This window comes from Pezoporus occidentalis, unplaced genomic scaffold (genome assembly GCF_034315485.1).
Source record: "Pezoporus occidentalis ecotype Australia unplaced genomic scaffold, CSIRO_AGI_Poc_V1 ctg53, whole genome shotgun sequence".
NCBI lineage: Eukaryota > Metazoa > Chordata > Aves > Psittaciformes > Psittacidae > Pezoporus > Pezoporus occidentalis.
The window spans coordinates 146,513-159,783 of NW_026915866.1; the positions used below are offsets into that span (position 1 = coordinate 146,513).

Sequence of the window (13,271 nt, forward strand, 5' to 3'; positions counted from 1 at the left end):
AATGAATGCTGGTGGAAAATAAGAAGGGGACAATATACTGGGGGCATCTAGTGCAAACAGGACAGTGATGGTGTAAAATTGCTACTGCTGCTTCTGCAATATATTCATGCAGTCAACAGGAGCACAGAAACAAGTTGAACAGCATATTTCAGGTAACTCCATCCAAGCGGTTCTCCTTTTACTGCTTTTTACAGTCCTACAGTGCAGCACTATGCCAATAAATGAGATTGATAGCAGGTCTCCTGGAGCAAAGGTGCCTCGGCAATTATCCAATACAGCTTGTCAGTTTTCCTGGGGCTTGCCAGGCTATGAGCCAGATGTGACTCATTTGGTAGCAGCAGTAGCCTCCAGACCCTGGGGTCTTCTGACTGTAAAAAGAGGGGCATATCCAGCTCTTGAGTGGAGAAGTTTGAGGAAGAGGACGACAGGAAGATGTCTGCACCAAAGAACGGTCCACCTGATACACCATTATCCTCCCTCTGCTCTTGAGTTGTCCCTAAATGGTGCCCACCTTCTGTTTTTGAGATGAGTTGGATGGCATTGCATGAGAAATTCTGTTGGTGGCCAACTACTCTTTCTCAGGAACGAATGTGAGATAGTCTTAGGCTTGGTGAGTCTGAAGTAGTGCTCTTGTTGAACAAGGCAGGTCAAGTGAGATGGGGCAGGTATCTTCTCTGTGTTCATGTGTCTCTGCTGCTATGTTTGACTGATGGCTCTGCTCAGGCTACTTGTAATAACAAATAGAGATTGTCCTGGGAAGGTGTGAAGAAAGCCAAATGGATGAAAACCACCCAGTGAGTTCTGTGTTCATCAAACCATGCATTTCTTTTAACAACCACTTGAAAGAAAATCTTGAAACTGCAGTAACCCTCAAAATCGTGCACTTACTGCAATAGTACCAAACTCCTGAGATAGACCCCTCAAAAGCACTAAACTAATACACAGCACACTTTATAGGTCTTGTTAAAAATTTATTCGCCTTCTGATTTTTGCGATGCCAGAGTTCCCCTGAGCCATACTTACAAGTTTTATTTTGTAACTTGTGTCAGTAGGAAAGCATCACTTAACTGCTTAGACATTTTTTCAGCTCCAACAGCCAGAGCTCAAAGTAAACTCCATGATAAAAAGCTTCAACAAATTGATGAAAGTGTTGGGGTTTGATTAATGTGTTAGAAAATACAAAGGTTAGTTCTTGCTCTTGGTAAAATAGGAAGCAAGGTTGCTGACTGTGAACTTAAGTGAACAAACAGCTGTGTAATTGGCGAGTAGTGTCAGGAAAAGCACAGGAATAAAACTGGCCATAAATAGTAAACCTTGGTTGCGAAATGTGAGAAAGTCCTAACTCAGATGAGCAAAGCTCTAGGAGAAGCCCTTGCCATAGTAATTGAGCAGTGGTGGTCATCTTCTAAGAGGAAGATTACTTGGATCATGGAGGGAATTCCTCCATGAGCATTTTAAGAGCATTCCTGGTCTTCCTAAAAAGAGAAACCTCCACTGGGGCAGTTCCCAGTGGTGCTTATTTGAAAAGAGCAAAACCATCTCACTTAAACGCACAGTAGGAGGCTGTGAAACTTGCCTTTGGGATGTAAACCAATAATGATCTATGCTGTACTCAACTCTGTATCTAATAAAAGATCTAATTATGTATCTCAGATTGAGTCTTTTGTTAGCCCCTTGCAAGTCATAATGGGATTCTGACCAGGCCTGATTTCAGGAGTGTAAAATGGACCAAAGAAAAATAATCTTAATTTTTTTAATTCAAAATTTTGTTTGTTTAATTCTGATCATCTTCCCCACCCAACCGCCCCTTCTCTTGCCATCTCAAATGAGTTTTCTTTGATATAACTTGTGAGAGAAGAAACAGAACTTGAGTCGTGCCCTGTAAATGAAGACCTGTACAATCATTTTTTACAAATTATAGTGTAGTAAAATGCAATTAATATTTTGATGTGACCCAGAAGTGACCTTTCCCAGTCTCCAGCATCAGGCTTGCTCTCACAAATGCACTGCTGTGGAAAGCTGGTGTGCGCTGGGTGTACTAAAATAAAAAACATGAGCTGATTTCTTCCCTCCCCCCAGCTGCCACTGAACTGTCATAAGTTCTTGCTAAAAATGGTGCAGGTCCTCGGACCTTCAAGGTTGAGGTGTGCCGTTTGCTGGCATGCCAGCCTACTGCAAAGGGCACCCTTACACCTTTCTGCACTGTGCCCTTCACTGAAGTCTACTCTCTTCTAAGCAGACCCTACCATGCTACCAGCTCCTCAGTCCCCCAAACAGGTAGGTAGGGATGAAATCTGTAACTTTCTGGATACATTACGAAGAGTACACATGTGTGATTTTTGTGTGCTGTCTTGATTTTAAAGGTGTGAGACTCATTCTAAGGTTAAAGAAAAAAAAAAAATTTCTGGAATTTGAACAGCTCACAGGGCTTTTTGAAGACACAGGACAGAAAGGAAAGGAAACTACATGCAGTCAAGATGTTACACGATGGAATCTTTAAAGGCTTCTCTTCTTACCGCCCAGGGAGAAGCAGACTTACTTGCCATGTATCGCCAGGACTCCAGCTGTGCTGAGCATCCCTAGTCTTTGGGCAGCAACCGAAGGAGGTCTGCTTGAATAAGGGGCTGGTTATTGCCTGTGTTTTTTTTTCTCACCCCCCTTGGTTCATGGCTTGGTGGGAGAGAGGGATGCAAGGGTGTGCTTCAATCTCAGGCCTTTCTGCTCTCACAGATGTTATATTTCCTGATTTAGATGTTGTATAGTTAACCTCTGGAAATGGTGGTGATGCTGGGCATTGCCAGCTTTTACCATCTCCCATCCAGGCAACTAACAGGTTTTGTTCAGCTTGTCCCATGCGCTTTCTAGTTTCATGGCCTCATTTGAGTAGAATGTGACCTTTGAGGGTCTCTAGTCCAACTGTTGCTCCAGCAAGACCAACATCTAAATTGGATCAGGTTCTGGCTAAGCATGCTCAGCTCACTCTGCAGCTCCTTGTTGCATTGTGTGCTCCAGTTCTCAACCGCCATGGTAGTGGTTGAGTAGTGGAGCTCCACTGAGCTCCCTCTCCTCTGCACTTGGGAAACAGCCAGGCAATGTTCCAGGTGCAGCTTTGAGCTATGGGTACCATGGAAGAAACACTTCTGTTGCCCTCTTGGCCAATTCTTACCTAAGACTTCATTGCTACAAGGATGTACTGCTGTCCCACCTGCCTGCCTGCTCTCTTCTGCAGAGCTGATCCCCAGCAAATCCTGTGCTGCATGCACAGCCAGCATGCTGCAGCTACGCAGCAGGACAGATTCTGTCTTCCTGTTTATCATGTAATCCTCTTCCCCACAAACTGAATCCCATTTTGCATGAACCATGTTTTCATCAGTCACATATTACATTGCTGTGTTGATAAGATTAGTGCCTAAGATTAGCGCCTACCTCTTGTTAAGGGTGACACTTGACAGTAAAGAAGTACTCCAAAGTGAAACTCTGTGATTTGGAATGACTGAGCTCCTCCGTCCTCCTGTTGGCATGCTATGTGTAAATAATACGCGTTTGACATAGTATTTTTGTATACACTTGACAACGTTCCCTCAGTAGACCAAAAAGCTGTGACTTAATCCTTTTCCTAATGTAGCAAACATTTGACAAGTTATTGCTTAAACTGAGGACTATTTATAGGTTGTTTTACTATTTAGTTTTGAACTCATGGTGACTAATGATAAAAATGATATTGTACAACCATCAAGTATTTTTAAATACTCTCTGGTTGGTTTCTTCTAACACTTTGATTTTTATTATCTTTTTTTTTCCATGAAGTAAGGAGGAGGGAAGTTTAAAGTGGTTGGTTCTTTCACTTTTAGGGGGCAAAAAAAAACCACCGAAGAGCATATTTCTAATCCAGTGCCTCTTTCTAAAAAACAAACATTAAAATTTCAACATTGAAATAATCGGCTTATCTATCAATGGGGGTTTTGCCAGCAGTTCTGTTGCTGAGCTTCCTTTACATCCTTTTTCCACTGAAGGAAGATAGTTGCATCAGTCAGAAATGTGAACACGTTGCCTGTGGGTAATTCAGTTTATGATTCTGTGAAATTCTTGCCTAAGCTGGAACAAGTCTCAGTTTGTCTTGCCTCCTTTTTTGAACCCAATTTTTAGCCTATTTTAACTTCATAAATACACTCAAATTGTGCAAGCATGGTACGAGAGCAATGCCTCCACAGTGGCAATATTACCTAAACTATAGGAATTTTCCACCAGTAAACATGGCTGTTGCCACTGAGTTACACCCATTGGGATGGGAGGACCTTTTTCAATTTCTGTATCAATTTAATGGGGGTGGGAGGTAGAGAAATCCCACAGGATAGACCCTGCCACAGCAAGCAATGTTGTTCCTCTTTCCTTGCTGCTTGCATCTGATGAGTGAACTCCTCCATGCTACAGCAGCAACTGTTCTCTTCCACAGCTTGGAGGTGCTTCAAGCCTGAGGAGGTTGGGCTGAGAAGTTGGGAAAGGAAAAGATGCAGGGTTAGGCTTTGCCCCTCAGGATACAGCAGCTTGGGTAGGTCTCCAGTAATTCATCTCTGGCAGACTAAACGTGTAGGAGGGGAGGCAAGTTATTAAGGGCACAGAGCTAGGATTTGCCAAGCTTACTTGCACCAAAAGGCTGAATTTGCAGTACCTGTGCTAAAACCTACCCAAAAAATCTTTTTGGCTTGTGTAAGTATTCCTGATGAAATCTGAGGAGCAAGAGAAGTGGGAGATGGTGCCAATGCTATAGGGCTGCCCCTTGGGTGCTGCTTCCTCCTCCTTTCTAGCACAAGCCAGCACTGAGCATATGGGTGGCCTGCAGCACCCATGCATGTCTTGTTTTTCACATCACAGACTGCTGCAGAACTATAGTTCATCTGTCTGGCTAATTATGTCCAGCAATTAAAATGCCTTTTTTCCTCTCTCTGTCAGAGGAATCTCTTAGCCATAGTGCTAGAATGACTCTTCTTATTCATTTTATAAAACTTCATTTTCTGTGCCTGTGTGTTAAGACCCCTGTTCAGACTAACATCAGTTTAACAAAAGAAAAGCCAAGCTGTTCTAGCTGGAGAGAAGCCAGGGGAGGTAGTCAGAATATAGTGAGAACTGATGGGATCTGGCCACCTTAGTGCCTCGAAAGGCAGGCTTAATTTCTTTTAAAACTGAAAGTTAGCCAAAACCCTACCTTATGAGCAAGCTGAAATTCACTGTTTGGCTGCAAGGGGAGGTTTTGCATGTTTACAGCCCTGTTTGCCCATGGGGTTCCTACTAAGACAGGCTGTCCTGGAGATTGGCCAATGGCTGCCTTGGGGACTTGGTGATGCAGCAGCCCAAGCCCCTGCTCAGGAGGGCAGCACCCTTCTCTGTGCCCTGGGTTTCACCCACATAGGTTAGGATATTGCTGGTACTGACCTGCCCCTTGGCTTTCTCTGTTAAACTTGTCCTCAACAGCAGCAACACAAGGAAAAAACTTCTTCAAGCCAAACCTTGCTTCTTTCTCATTTCCCTCTTCTCTAGCTTGCCTGGGTATTTCAGGAGATGAAAACATAAGCGTATGTCTGAGGTGTATTGAATGTGCATACCCTTCAAAACCAGCTGTTATTTTAAACTCAGTTTGGTACTGAGTTGGCTCAGTGGAGGTGTTACGCTGAATGCAGGCTCTGGTCCACCACAACTGAACAAAGCCAAGGCAGACTCAAGACTGATCTTGTCACCCTGCTGTGATACACATTCACTTGTAAAAACTGATGAATTAGTTGCAGTATAGAGGCTTCGTTGAGTCAAAATCTGTTCTGAAAAATTGCTATTGCAGTGAGTGCTTTTGATTATGATAGCATAAATAAGTGCTGGGGGGGGGGTGGGGGACAGAAAGGAATATTAAATAAGCTCATATTCACACAAGAATCTGGTTCTTGAAGAACTCTAAAATTCTTCACTTATTATCAGGTATTGCAAAGTTGGAGATTAAAATAACCAACACTTTAAAAATTAGAATATCTTTCACAAAGCTGTAAGTTAATTTAATAATCATCTTCCATTGTCTTGCTAATTTAAATTACTATTAGCTGTCTTGTCATCATAGGCTGATATGCATGATGACTGTTCCATATTGCTCTCAGCTGGGTACCTAGCACCTACAAGGATTCATCACGAAATTACATTTAATCTTTCACATAATTGCTACTATTATGCTATTACTAAGTTTGGGTGCCTTCAAAGCCTAACTTGAGCTACTGACTTTATTTCCCTGATTTCCATTAGGATTTAGTCCGATAGGGATAGCACAGTCATATTTGAAATTCAATTTAATGATAACAACATTTTGAAGGCAGTGTTGGTTGAAAAGCAGAAGATGGGTTTTTCCCTTGTCAGGCTTGTGCTTGTGTTCTTCCTAGCCAAGGTGCAACGTGCTTTCCAGTGCAAGTCAGCATGTGGTGTGAAACTTCTAGTACCAAAAAACCCCAGTAGAAAGTTCTAGAAGACCCTAACACTGAAATAGCAGAAATGCCTCTGCTCCCCCCCTCCCCCCATGTTGCAGTTTAATGGTTCAAGTCTTTAATATCCGATTCCTATGGGACTTGATCAAGAATTGGCTTTAATGCTTTGACAGAATGCTTAAGAAATCAGTGTCTTCATTTTGCTCCCCAATATTTTGATGTGTATCTACTGGAAAATAAACTAGTTGGAGCATTAAACAAAAAAAAAAGGTTGCTTCACCACTAACATTAACATTCTGTGAATTAAATAGTTGTAGATCGATCTCTTGATCCCTTATTAAATTAGTGCTTAGTCAAATATTCATATTTAGCTTTCATAATATTTTCTCAAATATTTGTCCCTCCAGAACCACAGCCCCTTTGATGCTTTTCTCTGAGTTCCATGTGAATGTCTTTGTCTTGGATTCTTTTTCCCCAGAGGTAATGGCTTTCATATTTTCAAGCCAGAAACTCATGTTTCTGTCTGTCCTGCAGCTGTACGCTTTTCTCATTGATGACTAGAATGCTTCCAGGTTGAGGACACTGTAACTCTAATAATGCATTTATTTTCTCATATAGGTCAGGACTTAAGACACTTGTGTTGCCAGACATGTGCACCAAATATTTATTTCTGTTTTGGGTTGGTGTTTGCTTTAAATGTTACTTGTTTGCAGCCCTTTTGGTTCTCCACTCCTGACTTAGCAGAACAACTATGGAGGCTGATGTACCTTGAGGGCTGGTAAGGGCTTTGCAGGCCCTCTGTTATCTCCTTCAGCAGGGATTATCCCAGCTCCTGAGCGCCCTGCCTTTCCTGCCCACAGATCTTTGAAACCTCTCTTTTCCCTTCTTTGAACTTGGTACATTAGGGAATGTGTCTAACCAGGTCCAGGTAGCCTAACCTAATGCCTCTGGGCACCAGGGAGCATCAGACAAGTCCAAAAAGATCAGAAGCTAAAAATTAATGAAAAGAGGCAAACAAATGCATCTTAATGTGCATTGACTTGTTAATTTGTACATTAAAAATAAAAATCCAACTCTGACTAATTGGATATCATGCAGGGATGTACAGGAAACTGTGTGGAGATGGGCAGGATCTGAAATGCTAAGCTAAGCAAGAGACTGGCAGAGACATGATGTGGTGGGGACAGCTCAGGCAGGGAAAACTCTGCAGGATGGAAGGGAAATCTGCAGGGAAGGAAGGAAAATCACTGTTAAGCTTTCCTTTCTTCCATAAACAAGAAAGCTCTTGCCCCACTGTAATGATCCTGTGTTTACTTTTGAAAAAATTCTTCTCTTTGGACATTTTTACCCTGTGTACATCTGCCACCTGGAAACCAACTTAACTATGAAGTTTCATATACTTCCTCTGTGCTCCACTTCTAACCTCCTTTTGCAGTCCTCTAGTTTATTTTCAGTAGAGATTTTGGCTGCCATGGCCCAAGTTTGTTTTATACATCTTCCACTCCCTGTATCTCCCGGAACTGACCATGTAACAAACATTGAAAGTTTGTCAGCTGCTTAAAAAATTCTTTGCACACTTTAAATGATTCTACACAGGTACTGTACTACAAAAGTACCTGTTTATTAGATACATTAACATAAAATATATGCAGTGATCAGGTGGACCATTTTCCCGCTGAATAGGTATCTTCTTGTCAAAGAAGATGTTAGAATTTTGTTAGAGATGTGGTAGAAGCATTGAACTCTGCCTTTATAAAACAATGTCTGTAAAAGATTAATCTCAGTTCTTTTCCTGATAAGTATATTTGATACTTAGCAGAAATCTGTAATGTAAGCTTCCAACAGCATTGTGTTGAAGACTTTGTTAAGAATATAAGAAAACATAACTGGTGACAGACACAGCTGAGCTGGAAGGAGCTGTATACTAGTGATGCTGAATCCATACTCAAAGTGACGTTCTGGCATGTTATCTCAAAAGCACCCTTTGAAGATGGACATAGTTTATTTGGAAATAGTCTCAAAACACACAAGAGAAAAATGTTTTGATACCAAACAGTATAACTGAGAATGGTCAGCAGTTTTAAGTAAAAGAATCAGAATAGATATGCTGAGTGGTGGGCTGGGTTTTGGATTTCTTTTTAAAGAAAATACAATGTGACCTGATGAGTGGAAAGCAACAAATGGTTTTCACTTAAATACAGTATTTGACTGAAGCCTGTTGTGGAAGAACAATCAATGACCACGGTCAAGTTGGACAGGGCTGTGAGCAACCTGATCTAGTTGAAAATGTCCCTGCTCATTGCTAGGGAAATGGATTAGATGACCTTTAAAGGTCCCTTCCAACCCAAATGATTCTATGATTTTTATGACATAGAAAAATATTTGATGGGGGGAAATGCCAAGCAAGGTCCACAAAATATTGAAGTAGCAATGAAGTGAGGAGAATATAAAGAGTTATGATGAGAAAAGCAGTACAGTTTGGGATACAGTTTGTTGAACTGTCTTGGAAATTAAACCAAAATGATCAAATATCTGATATAGGGAAAAGGTTGATCATAGTTCCCTTTCAGGAGCTGTAATACATCTGAGTCTTAGCTATACTAACTAAGATTGTTTGGCTAGGATATTATCATTTATAGTCAAACATCTGCTTCTTCTAGCATTATGAATCCTAATAATCCAACAAGTTTTTTAAAAGTTATGAAGCAGTTATCCACATAATGCAATTAAAAATGTCTACTGGTACTTAGATCTTTATCCTTTTTCTCATCTTCTCTGCGACTCCCTCTCATGCAACAGTAATTAAAATGCTATTTTTTTTTAATGAATTGTTAAACTGCCAAAAGTAATTTAAAGTAGAATTTTGAAATGCTTCCCCAAAATCTTTCATAAACTCTTTCACAATCTTTCAAACAAGATACTGACATGAAGCTTCCTTCATGTTATGTTTGTTCTACTCTTCAGGCTGCTAGTACATGCTTCCTTGGTCAGGTGCCTCTCCTGTCTCTTCTGGCTCTTGTTTGACAAACAGTGTGCTAGGGCATGAGAACATAAAATAGGAATCTTTCTACTCTGGCTGACAAAAAAAGAGGAAAGAGGCTTTTAAATTGCTGCTGGCTAGCTTGTAATAATGAGGCTGTTAAAGCCCTGGGGAAGTGTCTCATCAGACACTTGTCCTCTGCACTGAAGGCTATCCCTGGCCAGAATTTTCCAACATCTTGGAAGTTCAACACGTATTTACTTCTTCCTGAAGCAGAAAAGCTGCAGAACTAATACAGAGTGAGGAAGGGCTGTGGAAGTCTTAGCACCAAAATAAGAACCCTCAAAATATGCAAAATTACTTTTATCAGTTTTCTTTCAGTAACACAGTATTCTCACTATCCCAGGGGTCTACTGAAAATTTTAGGAAGAATGGCTTAGAAAAAGTCAGATCATACCTATACAGGAGAGAAGCTTCTTTTCATTATGAAATACTGGTATATCATGCAATTGAAATAGATTTAACAAGCATAAATCTGGTATGAAGCGGAAAAACTGGCTTTTCTGGCCAATAATTTTAGGGTAAGACAGCAAAAGTTTGGCAGATGCTCTGCTACAGGAGAATTTTTGTTACCCTTTCACTGGCCCTAAAAGCAGCTATGCCTGCTTGCTTTTATCAGGGTTTGAAGTACAGGTGAGGAAGATGGGAAGCTGAGCTTCTGAAATATAGTAGCATTAATGAATTACCTCCCATTGTACAGAAGCATGCAAGAGTTCATTAAATAGCTGTCATGACTGGTACAGTATGCACTATGCACCCCTTTATCCCTAGCCTTAGAAGAGCCTAAATAAGCGTCAGTAGAGCTGTTTACAAAAATGACAAGATACGATGCTCTTAAAGATTCCTGATCTACCTTGGGATGAAAATATTTTACATGTTATTAGATTTTAAGCACACACTTGTCCAGATGATCCCTGAAAGACTTTCTCTGGCAGACTGACGTACTTGCAGCTGCTTTGCTCCCAGACTCTCTGGTGAGAGCACCTAGCTCCAGCTCCTCTTAGAAACTCCATACCTGTCCACAGCAGCTCACCTCCAGGCACCCTGTGAATCAGAGTCCATGTCCCTCCTCCAGATCAGACAAACCCAAATCAGGGCAGTGAGCTCTGCTAATGCCCAGCTATCTCCAGTTCAGCTGTGGAACAGGGCCAGCTTGCGAGCTCCACTGTGCAGGCTCACTAGAGCTAAAAAGAGTTGAACTCCACATGCTTGACAGCTTGCTGGGGTCTTCCTATAGTGTTATTCATGCAGTTGTTCAGTAGTTACTGAAATATTAGACAAGCTTCACATGAGGTTGTGAAAAAGAAACAGGGAAGTACAGCTGATGGCTATTAATAAAGACAGGCTGTTACAATAAGTATAGTTGGTAGGTAGCTTTGAAATTTCTTGAGCTCTAAGCAAGAGGATATATCAAGGGCTTAGAAAACATCCTCTGTATGTGGGAGAAATCAAGCATTTTTGCAGTGAAGTACTGTACAGATTTAAACTTGAGAAATCCTGATCCAATTTATGTTGCAAGGTTTGGCATCTTGTGGACTTTGCCTTTCTGAAGATGTGCTTTCATCCTCTATTATTGGGCTTGCTCCAGGAGATGTAGTGAAATTCAGTGGTGTATTTGGACTGCTGGACAAAGTGGGTGATGTGACTGTTTCCTCCCTTCTTAATCTACCACTTTGATAGCTTAAATCCTTGACACAGATGAATGGATGAAACAAATATAATTAGGTAGCTAAAATATGATATGGTAGCTGAAAATTGTATGCTTTTTTTAACAAAAAAAATATGTAGTTAAAGTTCCATTAAAACATATGCCTTAATGTTAGAGATCAAGCAGCTTTGTCTCATGAACATTATTTTAGATAATGGATATGGGGGGGAGGAGGATTGCCTTTTTTTCTTGTACTTTTGTCTAGCTCAAAAAAAAAACTAAAAAAAAACCTTTAATCATAGTTTTCACTACAAGACTACATGCATGAAAGCTGTGCACCACCCCTCCTTGGAAAGCTAGTGCTAAAGATGAGCTGTCAAGCATTTTCTGGCATACCTCTATTTCTGGTATAAAAGTAATATATTAAAAAACAAACATCTCCTTGGATTGCATGAAGAATTTGAGTTTTAGTCATAGCTGTCTACAAGGCAGAACTGAAACTGGGCACTTAAGCCTTGTTGTGTGGTCCTCAAAATACATCATCCCATAGGCATCTTGAGTTTTATCTTGCCTGGTTCTTTTTGCATGGACCCAAGGCCTCCTTTGCTTTTTAAGTTTGTGAGGCGTCTCTTCCTCAGCCAGAACAACTTGATTCCTGGAAGATTATGACAGCTTCCTGCCCAGAGTCCAGATAGACATTCCCAATAGATGTTATTCTGGCTAAACTTCCTGACCCTGTTTAATTATGCTGAAGGTGCATATGTTAAAGTACATATCAACAAACAACACAAGGGGGTTGGAACTAGATGATCTTAAGGTCCTTTCCAACCCTAACCATTCTATGATTCTATGATCCTTGTCACTAAAAGGAAAAAGAGGGATTAGAGGAGGGTTAAAGGTCTCTTCCTTCATCAGTCTGAATCCAACCTACTGCTCTCCCTTCTTTAGGAGTGTGCTATAAATACTAAGTTCTGCCTGTGAAAAGGTACCGGTAAATGGGCAGAATCATTCTTCCCATCTCTTCCTGTTTTAACCTGTGGAGCAGAGGAAGGGAGACGTCAGGATGTGGGGCAGAAGGACTGCTGTTGCAGGGCCAGCTGAGGCACTGGGCACAGGTAGTGAAGGTCACATGTGCTGCTTAAGGAATGCTTGCCCAGCACAGGACATTCAAGATCCAGGAGTTATGTCCTCTCCTTAGTACCAGACACAGAAATCGGTTTGGTAGAAAGGAATACAGAGCTGAGGTAGAATACACATCCAAGGGAAAATAAGAGCCTCCAGTGCCATTCTTTTTAGAACACCAATTTTCTTCTTCGTTAGAGTAACAACATCAGTATTGCAGCCCAGAGGCAGGCTCCTAAATCATAAAGGAGTAAGATTTAAGACGCCTCTTTTGTGTTTCCCATTGATTTGATAGGTTCCCTTTGCTCAGAGAGCTATTTTATTGCTTGAAATGTTTTGACTTCTGCTAAAAAGCTATGTAACTCAGTGAATACTCTTATTGACACTCTAGCCTTTCACTCTTTGCTTACACGTAGAGATGTTTCCAGCTTTGATAATGATCATTTGACTCAATATTTGGTTTTAATGCACTGGTGAATATTTCCCTCTGCAGGAAACTGTAAGGCAATAGCAGCCACAGCCTCTGGCAGCATAGGAAAAAAAGTTTGAGGCCTGAAGTTGTAACTCGTATAGTTGAACTTACTGAAATGGGTACTCGTTTCTTGGCAAGCTGCCCTAGCAGCATGGCCATGTTTACATAAAGTTTTCTATCAAGGTATGGATTTCCACTGACTTTCACATAGTTTTGTTTCTTTTTCTCTCCCCAGCAGATTTTGACTGCACACAAATAATCTGTCTTTACCCATCCAGAATATTTTAACATTGGTACTTACAAGTATTACCCTCCTTGGGTTGTCATCTTTCATACTCTGCCACAGCTTTCTTGACTTCCTACCTAAGCTGAACTGCAGTAAACAGACCAGCTTCTGCGAGCCACAGTATGCCCTTGTAGGTGCTTCTGGTTCCTGCACTGCTTCATTTCAGTTCCTGATTGTGTCAGTTTTGTGTCACTCACTTGATTTTGTAACAGTCAAGCTCCTGTACCTCAATGCTTTCCCTTCCCCAT

The 13,271-nt window shown here is 41.1% G+C and overlaps 1 protein-coding gene across 3 annotated transcripts in view; it reads right to left on the reverse strand.

Moving 5' to 3' along the window:
- Positions 1-539: 539 nt before the first annotated feature.
- The window catches only part of RBM46 (RNA binding motif protein 46), a 28,340-nt gene continuing 15,608 nt past the window's right edge, over positions 540-13,271 (reverse strand). For 2 of the 3 annotated variants that reach the window (XM_062637454.1, XM_062637455.1), the window contains one exon: positions 540-752. In XM_062637454.1, the coding sequence (XP_062493438.1) occupies positions 697-752 (56 nt within the window). In that variant the 3' untranslated portion in view covers positions 540-696. The remainder of the gene's footprint in view (positions 753-13,271) is intronic. The other variant, XM_062637452.1, reaches the window with a different exon arrangement.